At 37.0% G+C, this 17,278-nt stretch overlaps 1 protein-coding gene across 1 annotated transcript in view; it reads right to left on the reverse strand.

Moving 5' to 3' along the window:
- Positions 1-3,093: 3,093 nt before the first annotated feature.
- ADGB (androglobin) overlaps positions 3,094-17,278 on the reverse strand; it is an 89,283-nt gene continuing 75,098 nt past the window's right edge. The window contains exons 33-39 of the mRNA XM_010000011.1: positions 14,441-14,592; positions 12,720-12,746; positions 11,997-12,158; positions 9,610-9,724; positions 6,351-6,438; positions 4,827-4,992; positions 3,094-3,279 (exon numbers count right to left, since the gene is read on the reverse strand). Of these exons, the coding sequence (XP_009998313.1) occupies positions 3,094-3,279; positions 4,827-4,992; positions 6,351-6,438; positions 9,610-9,724; positions 11,997-12,158; positions 12,720-12,746; positions 14,441-14,592 (896 nt within the window). The remainder of the gene's footprint in view (positions 3,280-4,826; positions 4,993-6,350; positions 6,439-9,609; positions 9,725-11,996; positions 12,159-12,719; positions 12,747-14,440; positions 14,593-17,278) is intronic.

Genomic DNA, 17,278 nt, shown 5'->3' on the forward strand with positions numbered 1-17,278 from the left:
TGCTGAGATTCCTGCTACATCCAAGGGTGGTGATATCTTTCCTATCCCCTCTTTCTCCATCTCTCTTTGACTCTCTTAATGTCTGTCTGTTTCTCCCTCCTTCTTTTTCTCTCCGTTTCTAACCTTATTCTTGGCGCCTAAGGGTAACATAATTTCTAATTTTCCGAAGTCCTTCCAGTTGCAACCTGTTTCAAGAATGTAATTTTGCTAAATTCTGTTAGTTGTAATCTGTTGGTTTGAGAGTGATAATGTTGGGTTTTTTGACAAGCTTCGTAATTCTACTAAATTCTAAGTAATGTTTTATATAAGCCTCCTGAGTAATGGTCTTATTCTTAAAACACCGCTAAGAGAATTCCAGAGGTTACTCTTGCTGACTGGGTTGCTAAAAGTGATTACTCAAGAGAGGAAGATTGGATCCAAATCTCTCTGGGTCAACCCCACCTCTGGGGAACTCTACCCATGCCGACTTTGTGGAATGTGGTATTTCATTTGGGTCTTCATCTCTGCGGGAGCCCTGTCCACTTTGTGGAATGTGATGAGGGCAAAAGAATAAAAACGTTTTATCTATGTGAACACACAATTTGACCATTGGGCAACTTGGTCTACAAACTGGAGACAACAATTTTAGCAATTAAAACACAACCTGTAGTTTTACGTTTGTTTTTCTTCCAGTAAAGCGCTAAACATTATGGCACCTTAAATTACTGCAAATGTCTGTTTTGAAATAGTTACGTTTTGTTTTCATACATCTTTCCCCACTAACTTAGCCTGCACAGTAGTGCATCATGTAAAAAGCTGTTGTGTTGATGTGAAAATGATGCATGTGGAATTTCACCAGTCATTGGTTTCCAGGCCCAATGTATGTACAATCCAAACAAGGCTTTTTCTCTTCCAGACTTCATTTCGAGGTAATTGGATATTTTGTGCACAGGGATTTAATAAAACTGCTACTGTGCTTCTCTTAAAAAATTACATACATCAAAGTACATGCAGTTAAACAGTGTGACAGTAATTCACTCCCTCATCATTCCTGCACTGTTGAAATGATAAATGAGCCAACAGAGACATTCAAAAACCATACAGCAGATTTTGATGATGCCACATTACTCCTTAAAATGAGGAAATTATGAAACTTAAAATTGTGTATAACATTAGAACTAGATTTGATAATGTAGCTTTGAGTGCCCTGTGTCTCAGTTTAAGTCAGTTTATGGCTGATTACATGTGAGGATGGGTTGGGATCATGCAGATTATCAGCTGAGTTTTTTACATTTAGATGTCAGTTATGCTGGCTTTTGGAATTGGATTGATTTTTACAACAGAATGTCATTATAGAGCTTGCAGTGACATCAAGGACAGAACTAGAGCTTGATCTTCCTCTACAGAAGCTCGTTAGAGATTCACATAAGAAGACAACCAGCACGTGCTATTGCCATGGAAACAAGATGGAATGTTATGAAGCAGTATAGTCCATATTCCAAAATAGAGAGAACAAAGTCAGAGCAATTATAGCACAAGACAGACAGGCTTTTTCTTTGCAGCCTGTATGGATCAAAGCAAAACTTGTGCTCTTTGAAATAAAAATCACCAGTTCAGTTTTAGAACTCTGGTTTCAGTTCCTCCTTTCCAAGCATGAAAACTCAAAAAGTCAAGCCACCTAGTTTAGTTTATGTTGCATGGGAGGAAGAAGGCTTATTGGAGGCAGAAGCACCACAGCAGACGTGTATGTGTGATGATGTGCAAAGTATTGACATTACAGAACTGATAGAGGAGTAAATCAAGTTCAAGCCAGGCAGTGAGGTACTGATAAATCAGAGGTGAGCAAAACCAGCAGAAGCTGAGAATCTGGTAAGTCATTAAGATGCAGAAGAAAGTCTAGTTTCAAACACAATGGCTAGCCAGTACCAGGTAGCCAGAACGCAAAAGATAACATTTCTTGTGATTTGTGTTAACTAGGTAAGGCTTTCTTATGTTTCTAAGGTTTCTTATGTTTCTTAGATCATGAAATGCTTTTGGACATCCTTGAAATACTGTATATGTACAATATGTATGTATACAACATGTAGGCAGCTCCTTGTGACTACACACACACAAAGATTTTTAAGCCATTTACAACAGCTCTGTCTTGTCTAGAGAATTCTTACCATTGTAAGAGTTTCGACCATTGTGTTCAAGTACTAGCTAGTAAGTATGAACACTTTTTTTTTTTTTTGTGTGTGTGTGTGTGTGTGTGTGTGTGTATGAGTTTAATAGAAAAACATTTAGGAATTCTATGCTAACAGAAGCAAGAGCTTAGAGACATACCTTACCCTTCATTTAGAAAGCCTGGAATTGCCACTTAATTCACACATGGATTCTTCCTTAAGGGAACATTTGTAAATTCCAACTAAAGGTCCAGGAACCAAAGTTCTATTGTTATCACTTTAAGTGATGCCAGTGTGGGCAAAATGTATCTTAGAAAATACAAACAAAGAGAGCAACAGTGTTTGAGGAATATTCAACAAGCCTTGGAAGGCTCTGCCATGAGTTTGCTGTGAGATTCAAAAACACGAGTGGTAAAAGGGAAAATAGTACAGCACACAGAAAGCTTGAGACCTGAACCAGGTTTTGGGAAGCCTTCCAATGCTTGCATATGGGAAGTGCAGTATGCCACTATTTAATTGTTATAAACTCCACAAATTGTTACCCAGTTAAGGAACTCGTATGTTTGCCAGTTTAAATGGCTTCAGAACTGATAGGTTATGTTCACTGTTTTAATTCTGTTTAATTCTTGACTGCTTGTGTTTTGACTGGAAAAGGGTACACAAGACACTGTGATTCTGAGTGAAGATTCTAAATGGAAAATTTAATTTTTGTTGCAAAATTTTGTTCAGGTAAAACATACAAAATTTAATAGTAGTAAGTACCTTTATTAGAAGCAAAATACCAGACATGTTGTTAAAAAGAATACCAGATCAATTTTCTCACTAGCACCAGGCAAAGAGATACAATGGGATATGGTTGACAAAAATACTGGAAAATCACATTCTTGGTCATCTTTGCATTTATACTTTATCTCCCAAACTGTTAAATACAATTCAGTAGTGCTAGCAACTACTTTTTTTTCCCTTTTCCATTCTTTTTTTTTTGTCCACTGGGGTTTTTCTTCTCTTGCTCTGCTTGCAGGGCTGCTTCCTGGGCTGCCAGCTCTTCCTGTCTTTTGCGCTCAGCCTCTAGCAGCTCATTTGTGTATGCTTCCCGAGAGCTGTGAACTCTGCCTCGTGCTTCATCTAAGGATGCCTACGCAAAAAGAACAGCAATACCCCCCAACACATGAATCTTGATTTCATCACAAGCAACTGCCTCTTCCTGTTATGTATCACTTGGTGACTCTGTAAGTACACGGAGGGCATTTCTCCTTTTCTTTTTATGTGTATTTTTATTGATTTGTCACAGTGATACAGCTAATGTCAATCTTTTCACCATGAAGAAGAGAAATTTTATTAAAATCCTTTTGAAGTTAACTGTATAAAAGAAGGATAGGGCGAAAGACTAGTGACCAATCGGGGTCTAATCCCTATTAAGTTGCTGGCTGGCTTTGTTGTTTTAAATGTTTAAGTCTCTTAAAACCTAGTTTTCAGCAATGCCAAAATGGTTTACGAGCTTTTGTGTTTTAAGAGACTAAAGGAGCTTAAAACACATTGACCTTGAATGAGGCTTAGGGCAAGTGGGACTTGGACTCTTCTGAAAACTTGTTCCTTTGCATTTCCATCTTGGAAAATGGGGATACCTGGATACCTTGATATAGTTCTCTGCGGTCTACAGATGAAAATACTGTAAAAGTGCTAAACAGCACAGTATGCATATTCACAAGTAACTGTCATTTAAAATTAGTACTGTGAAACATTTTCAATGGACATACTGTCCTGAAAGAGCCAAGAAGTCATTGGTAGAGAACTATGGCTCCTTGCAAACTTGCAGTCAAGTAATAAAAATCAGGCCTTCTGGGAACTTGTTAAGGAAATGTTTTAAAGTGATTTTTGTAAATAGGTGGGGTTGAGAGCTCTGACTGGTCACCAGCTGATTACTAGTGGTTATTTTATCACCACTGTGTAACAAAACTTTATTCCTGTTGACACTCAAGGGTTAAATGCATTTTGTTAAGATATTTGTACCAGATTCATGTGCAGTGCATTGGCTGAGTTAATCCTAATAATGGATCCTACACTAATGGTACCAAATTTATTATTTATATACTTTAAAAAAAAAGGATTGTTAATTCATTTTTTTTTATTGTTGCCATCATGCATATCCCAGGAAAACTGGTCTCTAACTTTGTTGAAAGAGACATTACGGGCAGCTCACCCTTCTATGTAAATTACCTCATTCTTTATTACTTGCCAACAAGCCCTATGCAATTTTGTAATTAAAAAAAATAAAATAGCCAAACCAGAGATGTTTTATCTAATATGCATCTGGTCATAGATATAAAATGCTCAATTTAGTCTCACTTTAAACTATCCTTTTATGGTGATATTCTTAAAATAGTGGTTTTGCAAGGAGCCGTCTTGCTCCTTGTACTAAGAATCAAGTTAGTATTAATATCATATTAAGGATTATAAGAAAGTACTAAGAATATCATATTAAGGATGTTGTGTATTACTATTTTTCTTTCCTCAGACCTTTAATATTTCCTCAGACCTTTGCCCAACTGAAATTTCAAGCTTCTTGACTCTTTCTAATTATTTGTACTGAATACAAAAGTCTTGAGAATGGTTGACCAAGATACTCATATTCATGGTAGCTATCTCAGTAATAGTTACTGGAAAGTAATGTTGAAAACCTACCTGCAGATTCTCATACATTTCAAGTAAATGTTTCTTCAATAAAGCTCTGGCATTTTGTTGTTCTTCTCTTTGTTTCAAGGCCAGCTTTTGAAGTTGTACATAATGGTTGATTTTATCTGCTTTAGATACCTCTTGGTGTTGAATGCTAGATATAGACACTGTTTTTCTGAAAGAAATACAAAGATATTTGTCTCATTTAAAATACGCTTTCAAGTGGTGTGTTGCTGAACACCTATATACAATGTCACCATCATATGGTGAGATATGGTTAGATACCGTAAAGGACACACTTTTCCTCTGCTTATATATAAACTTGATGAGAAAGTACATTCCTGAGGCCAGGTCTTCTTATAGTTGAGTATCTATTTTAAAAATATTTGTAAAATCATGCTAATCTTTCAGCATATGAAAAACTCCTACATATGACACTTACTTTTAATTTGCAAGAAATATAATATTCCCAGAAGTTTTTTATATTATAATTCAGCATTGAGACAAATGGAAATTTTTTCTTTTTTGCCATCGGCATAATGGCAGCTAAGTGCATAATATATTTTTGTAATTTGACTTAAATGACTAGTGAAAAAGTTAAGGAGTTGAAGACAAATGAAATGCTTACAAAACCTAAGCCTGTGAAAGATATTTTGCCATATTTTTTACTCTTTTAATGCTATTCACTTTAATATAACACCTGTTTCCCCTTCTATTTAGAATTAAATTTGGGGATTTTTTCACCACGTTCTAAGGTCTTTTGAAAATCAATGCACTGCATAAATGCCACATTGCATACAAATGTACTTAAGCATGACCTGGGTTCTAGCTGCAGCACAGCAAACAGGCAGCTGCATGTCTTCTAGCCAGTTAGATTCGTATCAACACATGTAATAAAGAATGTAGTTCTTTTGAATAAAGAACATCATAAATAGAATTATTTCAGCTATTACATATAATTATTAACTGAACTGCATTTTTAAAGTATAATATTTGAATCCAGCATCACATCGTGACAAACTTCCAATATGCTTCTTTCTTGATGAGCACTGAAATTAGATTTTAGGTTAGATTTTTTTATGTCACATTCTCTTTACATGTAATGCAGTGATTCAGCTCCTTCAAAATGTATTATGTTAGGGAAAGGACATAAATGATAAATGCATCTAGGAGAGCAGAGATTTTAAAACAAATCCCTGACAGGAAAATCAAAGATTAAAATTGTTTTGTGATGCTATCTACACTACTACAGTCAATACTGAGTGATTTTTTGTACATAACATAAAGAATAGATAAAACATGAGACAAGACTTTCACAGCAACTTTAAAAAGCATGTGACAGAATTGTAGCTTACTTCACTGACACGTGAAGGATAAAGTCTAAATTCACATCTATTATACTGCATCCAATTACAGGTAGGATACAAGTGTATAAAAATATATTGCATTTACTAATTCCTATATATGAAAATCCATAATCAGTCTTTCATTTTGGTGTTTCACTGGGATTTAATTGTTCTTGCTGCAGTTTACCTCATGTAAGGACTAAGGTCTATGAGCTCCCATTTTCTTTGCTGCATCAATGGCTTGAGTGATGCTTTAGTTTCTGTGGTAAGAGAATCTACAACAGAACAGATTAAACTGGTTATTCAGTTATGCTAAACGATATCATTTTTTTCCTCTTTTTCAGCAAAATACATTATTAAATGCGACTGGGTATAGTCTTTCTGCCTCTTTTTTCCAACACTCATAATAGAGTAAAAAACCCTCCACATATGCTAGAGTGAAATTCATACATATATTTTAGTAAAACCCACAGTACGCACAAAGGTTTTTACATCTAAGCAAGAACATTCAATTTAAAGTGCCTGAAGAATAAAAGAACAACCTTTAATGGGGAAGGAATCACATTATTTTTATTTTTTTAAAAAAATAAACAGAAGTCTGATTGTTCATTCCTGGCAGTAGTTAAAAAAAATAAAATTACTCACTTTTGGAAAAAGATTTAGTTTAGGAATTACCCGTCTAAAGAAAAAAGCCTTTTAACATTTATTTATTTATTTATTTATTTATTTATTTATTTATATTTTCCTACCACATGGGTAGTAACCACGTTATGCTTTAATGTAGCATTCTCACAATACAATGACACATCTGATATCAAGCATGCCATTGAGCTGAGCCAACCCTTCCTTCTTGCACTTCATCTGGATGTGCTGAAAATGCCTGTGAAATCTTATGAGCTTGAATGATCACGGCTGTAGATTATTTCAATAAAAACTCTCTTATTGCTCAACTTAGTGTAATAATAAATTGAAACTTTAAAAAAAATTACTGGAATTTTCTTACCAAAAATAGGAAAGAAGTTTCTGAGCATTAAAAGAATTTACTCTCTATATATTTACTGTCTATACATAGATAAATATACCAGCCTTCTCTGTTGGTCTAGAAGGATGACATGGACTTTGGAAATGCCTTAGATGCTGCCCATCAGAAAAGTATTTTCCAGAACATAAAAATTCTATTAAGATACTGAACATTGCAGAAAATGTTAAAGCACAATATTGCCTACTGCTGCACTCTAATGAACCAAACCATAACAGCTTAAATCAAATAAAGTATCACCTCTTTACTTCCCGAGACTGTATTCAACTGTAAATGCTTGGTGTAGAGCAAAGCTCATGGTAGATAAGCATGAATTTTGAAGTTCTTGTCCGGTAACTTAAAAGAAAACATATTTTTTCATGTTTCTTTTGAATGCAAGAAGTAACTAATGATGTGTTTGCTTGCAGCATAAGGTGAGGACTACTTCTGTTTTAAGTTCTGAAACATTCCCAGGAGGAATTACTTAGGTGACTGGAAAAATACTAATTTTAACAAGTTATGTTACTAGTCACAGGCTCTAGTTCCACACACATGAGCCATGACAAAATACTGTCACAATCAGACTGGGTATTATATTTTGTATTTTGTGATCGCCTGATCTCAGCACTATTCTCAGAAGAAAAGAAACAACAAACATCCCTGCAGCCTTGCCCCTAGTTCACATTTTCATCAGACTCCGGTAATTGTCAGGGAATACAGATGAAGAATCCATTGAATTTGTAAACTCTAAATAAAATTAGACAACACTTATGGAGGCTGCCAGGAAGCTGATGCTACTCAGTGTGCACTTTTTTCTAAAGAAAAAAGCCTTTTAACATTTATTTATTTATTTATATTTTCCTACCACATGGGTAGTAACCACGTTATGCTTTAATGTAGCATTCTCACAATACAATGACACATCTGATATCAAGCATGCCATTGAGCTGAGCCAACCCTTCCTTCTTGCACTTCATCTGGATGTGCTGAAAATGCCTGTGAAATCTTATGAGCTTGAATGATCACGGCTGTAGATTATTTCAATAAAAACTCTCTTATTGCTCAACTTAGTGTAATAATAAATTGAAACTTTAAAAAAAAATTACTGGAATTTTCTTACCAAAAATAGGAAAGAAGTTTCTGAGCATTAAAAGAATTTACTCTCTATATATTTACTGTCTATACATAGATAAATATACCAGCCTTCTCTGTTGGTCTAGAAGGATGACATGGACTTTGGAAATGCCTTAGATGCTGCCCATCAGAAAAGTATTTTCCAGAACATAAAAATTCTATTAAGATACTGAACATTGCAGAAAATGTTAAAGCACAATATTGCCTACTGCTGCACTCTAATGAACCAAACCATAACAGCTTAAATCAAATAAAGTATCACCTCTTTACTTCCCGAGACTGTATTCAACTGTAAATGCTTGGTGTAGAGCAAAGCTCATGGTAGATAAGCATGAATTTTGAAGTTCTTGTCCGGTAACTTAAAAGAAAACATATTTTTTCATGTTTCTTTTGAATGCAAGAAGTAACTAATGATGTGTTTGCTTGCAGCATAAGGTGAGGACTACTTCTGTTTTAAGTTCTGAAACATTCCCAGGAGGAATTACTTAGGTGACTGGAAAAATACTAATTTTAACAAGTTATGTTACTAGTCACAGGCTCTAGTTCCACACACATGAGCCATGACAAAATACTGTCACAATCAGACTGGGTATTATATTTTGTATTTTGTGATCGCCTGATCTCAGCACTATTCTCAGAAGAAAAGAAACAACAAACATCCCTGCAGCCTTGCCCCTAGTTCACATTTTCATCAGACTCCGGTAATTGTCAGGGAATACAGATGAAGAATCCATTGAATTTGTAAACTCTAAATAAAATTAGACAACACTTATGGAGGCTGCCAGGAAGCTGATGCTACTCAGTGTGCACTTTTTGACACCTCACTTCCAGAGCAGAACAGTTCCCATGAACATTAACATACAGAAAATGCACAGTAGACACACTAGTGTCTTACTGACATGCTGTTTCAGGTGCTAAACAATTTTTAAGTATTTCTACACTAGTGACCTCTGCTACCCAACTTGGAATTGAGGCAGCTGGCATTTCCTACTGAACTTCCAAAAAATCTATGTTTATTTAGGGTTAGAATTGTAGTACAGGAAGACTGTTTGAAGATTACTTAAGGGCAACTTGGCAGCCTCCAAAAGCCATGAAGCTCTTTCTGTGTCTGAAAACAGAGCAATGCCACAATTAAAACAAAAGAGGATAGAGAATAGAGACTAAACATGCCATTGTGCATTTGGATACCTTTGCTGGGGCTGTTCTGTCCATTTACTACTAGTATTTAATGCAGAAGTATTTTCTAAGGAGCTAAACATGATAAACAGATGATAGGCTTGACAAAAAGTTATACCCTTACCTCCTTCTCCTGAACTAGGTGTTAAATCAGCAATCTCAGTCTCAGCTGTGGACTCTTCTGAATCTCTCAGAGCACACTTATTAATAAACCGTATGCGTTCCTGAAGAGCCTAGAGACCAAAGTTTTAATGCAGATAAGAAAACTTTTACTGCATATTTTAAATCTCAAAGAATTTTCAAAACTAGGAAACTGTAAGTGGTCAATAAGACCATACATCTTCAAATCCAGTGCACGTGAGGTATGATGCTACTTTATATTATTGGTGAGTATACTTTACTGGTTGGATGAAAACATCACTTCTAACAACAGGAATATCATTAGTGAGTCACTGGGAAAAAAAACAGATAATCATAAGAGGACCTATTTTCATGTCAGTCATATTCAAGTCATCTCTCCAGTAGATGATTTGTTTTGTTTTAATGTGTTGCGTCGAGGAGAAATAAATTACCACTACTACTTAAAATTCATCTTTAATTTATCTCAAGCGTGGCTTGAGTATATGAATAAGAATCCCTAAGTAAACCACTGTGATACGGTAGTTCAGTAAAATGAAAAGTAGGCAGTACACTTGGAATGGTTTCACTCCACTCAATGCAAGCTGGCTCTATTTAGTATATATCCCAACTGAAAAAATGCAACTGTCAATAGGAAACCTAACTTACACTAAAGACTGTGATGCAAAGAAATACTGGAAAGTCACTGATCGCTGGGCAGTTAAAAATAATATTTGGATTTCAACAAAAAATAAATAACTCCCTGAAAAGCATGGTCTGTTCCCTCATAGATGAAAGTACAGTCAAAACTCACCCAGCTACTGCACCTCTTTAGGGAAGGGGGTCTTATTCCTAGGAGCACCTATAGCCTGCTGATTTAGGAGTCCTCCTGAGAAACAGGAGCTATGGGTGCAAACCTTTTCACACTCAATTACCTTTGATGCCAAAGCCAGGTGTTGCTGCTTCTGCCTGTCTTTTCAGAATGTGACTTGGGCTGATTGGACTTCCTTGTAAAGGCTCAGATTGTCAGAATGACTGAGAAGCCAGATGTCAGGCTGGAGTCAGGCACCTAATTCCTGGAGTCACACTACATGTGACCCCTGGAAGACGCAGACATTGGGGCAGGGTGATCAGGGTGATCAGAAAGAAAGGAGGAAGGAAGCTACTTAGACTGGATATCAGACCCCCAAGTTAAACCTTCTTTTTTTAGTGTATTATACATAGTTGCTGCATTGTTCTTAATGATGGCTGTTTTACAAAAATGTCACACACCTAAGGGGCTTTTAAAATGGAACCCTTTAGCTGGAATTCAGTTGATGTTCTCACCAAAAAAGGCAATGGTTAGAGAACCAGTATTCTGAAGAGACACATTACACATCAAAGGTGATTCATTTACAGCTAAACTTTAGGATGCTGTACTTGCTTTCTCAGTCTCAGGACAGCCAATTGAAGCTGCAGTGTAATGCATCTCTCCTTAGATCTGAATTTAATAAAGTAGTGTCAGAAGAATTTTTGAGCTTTGGATACACTGAACAGAACTGATAAAATTTGAAAGTGTAACTCAGAAGACCCATGACTGAGGTTCATTTTGAAAAGGCAATATAAAAAAGGCAAAATGCTTCTGAGCTGGGATTTCTGACTGAATACCCCTCAAAGGTCATTGGTGCTGGTGATACAGGATGACTCCTTAGTTAGATTAACTAAGTTTTAAGACTGCATTTTCCTCTTTTATTTTCCTTTTTTTTTTTTTTTTTCTAAATGATTTTTCCAATTTTGAATCAGCAGTTTAAGTTTTTGCTTTGTTAAAAAGAACTTGTATTATTTTTCCATCTTAAACATACATCATGTCAAAAGAGCCCAGCTGCAGCTGATATGTGAATTAGTATTGCCTCTCCAAAACACTGAATTCATAGTGTAGCACATGCAGGCTCATGGGTAACCTGCAACCTAGAATGAAGTTGGGAATCCTGACTACAGGGGACAATTTGAGTGATGGTATGGCCAGAGGCCAGTTCTTCAAGAGAAATCTTTTCGGCATGTTTCTAACAGTGTATTTCTCACTAGGATCTGTTCATGCTAAACATTAAACTTGCCACAAGTAGCAGCTTTGTAGAGGCTTTCTAAGGAGACTTTTTTTTCTCTCTTTTGTAAAGTAAAATCTGAAGTCTTAGTAATCTACAGAAGGCTAAAGGAAATGCTCTGGATTCCTGCTCAGAAGTCATACACATAATCTCTTTTGTTTCACCTCTGTAAAATTTCTTGTCTTCCACAGAGTTGTCATGAGGACAGCCATATGAAGTCCAGTCTCTGTTGTGGCAACTGCTCTACCATCAGAGCAGGTCCTGGAACTTGTGAAGAAACATTACTGCAAAGATTGCACTCTATTACCTTGGCAGCTCTTCCTGGCTCTGCAGACTCCCATGCTTGTTTCATGGCTTTGATCTCATCTGCTCTCTGCGTGTCTTTCTTCACCTCCAAAATGTCTGCCTCTTTCTGCTCACTAACTAGACGTAAAGTCCAGTATGGTTTGATTGAAGCAGCTTCCTGAAAGTGAATTATCATACATGTAATGTATTCATTGCTCTACATCTACTACCACTACCTAGGGTAAAGTTATGTTTCTGTATCCTGGTAATTCTCCTGACTGATTACACATAGATAGACTCTGACATGCATTACTACACGGTCGCTGCCAAAAGGAAAATTACTTCACAATGTCTAGAAGCTCTTTGAGGTAATTTATGTGCTTTCCCCTACTCCCATACAGCTCCACACTCCCAGTTATTTTCAAGTCTGTCTGAACAAGAGTGTTTTGTAGTGATTATTTATTGTCTTATATTCTTGTCAAGATTTTTTTCCTTTTCTTTCCTCCTTTCTTCTTCATTTCACAAGCTTTTTTACTAGAAGTCTTCTTATATTTACAATATTTTTTGTGTAGAAATATATCTTGCTGTGTCTTATGAGGTATCTAGTTCTTTCCAATCATTTCCCAAATTTTCTAAACCACCTTAACACATGACTTCTCCAGAACTGTAGGATTCAAGTACTGCCTCAAGTGTAGGAGACTATTGTGCTGTTCAAGCAGTGAATGGACTGTTGAGCTGCATGTATTTCTGGAAACCATAGCATTTGCAGAAGCTTTAAGCCTAAGATTTAGAAGTAGAGATTTGAGTTCAGCTTTTATTTGACACTAAAGGTAGACATTATCTTTATCTGAAAGCAGTTCCATTTTGAAACTTGGATCTGTTTTAGTGGTAGACTGAAGAAATTCCAAGAGGTATCATCCCATCACCTCCAGTGTACCCCATCAGTGGAGCTGAAGGCAGAAATCAGACACAGCCTGAAGTTGCATTTCTGTGGCGAACAACCTCAACTGCAGGCACTTGGACTGCTCTGAAGGAAGGGTTAAGGCACGATTCTGGAACATGTGTGGGTGTGAATCACAGGGAAGTTTGCTGTGCAGCAGATTTAGTCAACAACATAATTCCCAGTTCAGAATTGGAAGGGATGTCAAGAGATCATCTAGTCCAACTTCCCTGCTAAAGCAGGATTGCCTAGAGCACATTCCTCAGGACTGCATCCAGGCAGGTCTTGAGTATCTCCAAAGAAGGAGACTCCACAACCTCCCTGGGAAGCCTGTTCCACTGCTCTGTCACCCTCACCACAAAGAAGTTTTTCCTCATATTTAAATGGAACTTCCTATGTTCCAGCTTATGCCCCTCAACCTGTCACTGGGAACTACTGAAAAGAGTCTGGATCCCCTCTCCTTGCACCTACCCTTTAGAAACTTAAAGGCATTAATTAGGTGTCCCCTCAGACTTCTCTTCTCCAGGCTAAACTAGTCCCAGCTCTCAGCATTTCCTTATAAGGGAGATGTTCCAATCCCACAGTCATCTTTGTTGCCCTCTGCTGGACTCTCTCTAATAGTTGCCTGTCTCTCGAACTGTGGGGCCCAGAACTGGATGCAGCATTCCAGATGTGGCCTCACCAGGGCAGAGTAGAGGGGGAGAATGACCTCTCTTGACCTACTGGTCACACTCTTCCTAATACACCCCAGGATTCCATTAGTCTTCTTGGCAACAAGGGCAAGGTTTCTTAATGGAAAAACTCTATGGAGATGTCCTCCCCTTGAACTACATGCCATGAGACCGCAAAATTCTCAGCAAAACCAATGCCATTAAGGGATTAAGTTTCTTCTTCACCTTCCATTAATCTCTTTGCAATCCATAAAGTCAATTATTCCTTCTAAGGCCTGCAGGCTGGCAGTAGCCTTTCGGTCAACCATAGAACACTCAGATTATCTCACCATAGATGAGAAGAATTTGCAAGCAGGCAAATAGGTACCAATTTTTGTGCCATTGTAAATCCGCAAGCTGATGACAATTGTGACATATGAGACAGGAACTAACTATAGTGGAAAGACCTAATTAACCTCTCTGGGAACCCATGAAAAGCAGTACATTGAGGGACTAATGGGACATGAATATGGTGAATTCATGGAATTTAATAAACCTTCAGCAGAGACAGAAACCAGAAGAACAAAAGGTACAATCAGTAGGTGCTTTACACATGAACAAAGAAATGAGCACATGGCATGACTAAATGCAGGATGCATTTCTGTTGCATATGTAATCCAATCTCTCTCAGGTATAAAGCCAGGAAGGTGGCAAAACAGGGCATAGAGAAATGCAAGGGATAGGCTAGATGTGCTAGTAATACTGATCTGCAGACCTGAAAATACCTTTACACTCAGGAAAATTATGGCACATTAAAGAAATCCAGTTGTTTGGATTTATTCTCACCTGAGATTCAGGTAGAGATGAAACAGATACTGATCCTCTGTCTTTATTGGACTTTTCTTTTTCAGTTTTCTCAGATACTTTATCTTTTGATTTTCTTGTTGATTTAGGAATACTTGCAGACTTTTGTCCTTCGGAATAGGACACTGAGGGACGGCTCCAGTCCTTAAGCTTTTCCCCACGTTCTATTCAGATATATGTTATGATGCATGATGAAGTGGAGGATACCATTGTCATCCACAAATACATTTCCCCACATAATATCCACGATGAAGTAACAACACAAAACAGCCATACGGAAAGACAAAGAAAACTCAGTTAATTAGTTGACACTTTCAAGTACTACACTAACACTTAATGTTGGACCAAAAAAGAATCTGGGGACAAAACAACTTTTAAAAACAGACTTACAAGGTGGACATACTGTGACAGGCTTATATGTCCTAAACAGCAGGCTACCCAAGGCTTTACTGAGTCCAGGCACATCAGTTGCTGCATTGTACCTTGTGTATGGGTGAGTCCAAAATTTGCAATGAACAGAATCATGGTCTGATTCTTATTTCTCTTATACAGTCTCATACAGTCTCTGTCAGTGTTAATGCACCAGGCAGGTGAGAAGCTCAGAGTAGGTAAAGTCAATGTTTTCCCTGTCTCATATTCTTGAAAGCGTGAAGAGCAGAAGGGAAGATACACCCCACCAAAAGTGCAAGGAAGTTAAGACAAAGAAACACATTTGAGGTTTGATGCATGCTTAAGAAATTAAAAATTATCATTCTCAGAACTAGCCGAGAACATTTTTTTTATTAATTATTTGAGCAGTACATGTGAATGCTATATGTTTGAATTAAAGACGTGGAACACTTATTCTGTGCTGCTTTAGCTGGTGGAAGCTGTTAACAAGAATTTTGCCTGCCATATTCTTCTTAAAATAAATAAATAAAGTCTGCAATAGCATGAGGAACCTGTCAATTGAAACAGCTTTGAATGGGCTCACAACACTATGAGAAAGATTGAAACTGAATCTGCAGTCTCTGTTTCCCTTCACATTCATACTGCTTGAAACATTGAAACAAATGTTAGTCAATCAATAAAACATGGGATTTCTCTTAATAAAAAGGGGAAATCAGTGACTGTTTTACAATCTGAGAGTAATAACAAAGTACCTTTCACTAAATGCTAGGCTTTTTTAATCTCTTTCTACTAAGGACAAATCACTGTGCTGCATGATTTGATCCAAAGTCCACTGAAGACATTCCAGTGGCTTTAAGGAGCTTTGGATCAGATATGTAATGCCATGGCTGAGTTTATATGGATTTATAAAATTTTAAATATTAAATATATAGAAGCATATTTATAATGGACATATAACTACATATACAAATGTATAATGTATAATGTAATACACATATATGTCATATCACACATATATGTGTTTATGTATAAATTGTATTATCCTTATCTCTTCATGTTACTTAAATAGTACACAATGGCACCAAAGTGCTAAGCTTGAATTGATGCAGTGCTACCAAAACATACATTAAAGAGCGAAAGCAAAAATTAAAGTGATCTCCACAAATTTTGAAGATACTAGAACAAGTCCAGAGGAAATGCAAATATAAAATAAATAGTGATGACAGTATTTGAAGTTAATAGTATCATTACATAAATGGCTTTCCATTTAATTGCACATTATTGTAACATATTAGCACCATAAATCAGGCTGGTGTACATGCATTATTCAGTGAATTATTAATTATAAGGATAAATATATACAAACAGCCAAGAGACATTCGGGGTCATTAACAACATGGTATCAGACAAAGACTTTCTATGTCATGGGACACCACAAATTTTTCTGGCTTGTATAAATATTTTACAGCTCTAAATTTTAACATTTTCATGCTCTGGACTTACTACATAGACTGAGAAAAAAGAAGCATATGAAATGACAGGGCTAAAATGAGGTCTTCTGCTTCAACTCCTGATACAGAGGTTTAGGATAGGATTCAGCTGAGCTCTTTTAGCTATCAGTACACTGCACTGCCCAGGTTTCCCCAACCCTCCTCCTTTCCTCAGCAGAGTGGGCAGTCAACTTGGTTTTAGGAGTTCAGCAGTATAGCATGCAGCCCACTTTGACTCTCAGGGAGATGTAGGCAGTTCCTTGGGGCTTTTCCCAAGGCCAAAGCCAGGCAAATACTTCTTCATAGGTAAAATACAGAGGAGTCTTTTTTTTTCTTTGAAAAGATATCATGCTTCCACTATCTGAAATAGGCTCTAATAATTTAGTGGGATTACCCAGCAGTTGGCAGGAAACACTGTTACTTGCCCTGTGAGAGACTTTCAGATTTGATTAGGAAATCACAGAGCAGTTCAGGTCTTGCTTTTCCTGTCTCTCAGAAGGATTCTTGCAAGGTTGGGCTCATCCAGACACTAAAGGTGCAGTAAAACCACACCAGGAGAAAAGAAACCACCAATATGGTTGCAGTAGTAGGGTGGGATTAGAACATAGTTTAGAGGTCTACAAATCTTTAGCACCATTGTGTATCCTCAGTGACATTTTTTCACTGAACAGCAGGCAAGGTATTTATCCCTACAGCAAGGCAAGGTGGAAAGGAGCTAAAGAGAGGGAGAAATTAACATCCTGTTAAACATCCCATGAAATGCTGCCTTTGACACATGCCAGCAGGTTGGAAGAGAAAATCTGTGGGATAAACTTTCCCAGCTCTGGTGAAAAAGAAAAGAAAAAGAAAAAAGAAATAAGAATATTCCAAAGGACATTGCCTCCCCTGCCTTTTCAAACCTACCTCTACTACATGGTGCCTTATCTCCCCCTCCTCTCCCAGTTGGACAGACAGCCTTCTTTCAGCAACT

This window comes from Chaetura pelagica, unplaced genomic scaffold, assembly GCF_000747805.2.
Source record: "Chaetura pelagica isolate M959 unplaced genomic scaffold, ChaPel_1.0 scaffold135, whole genome shotgun sequence".
Lineage (NCBI taxonomy): Eukaryota > Metazoa > Chordata > Aves > Apodiformes > Apodidae > Chaetura > Chaetura pelagica.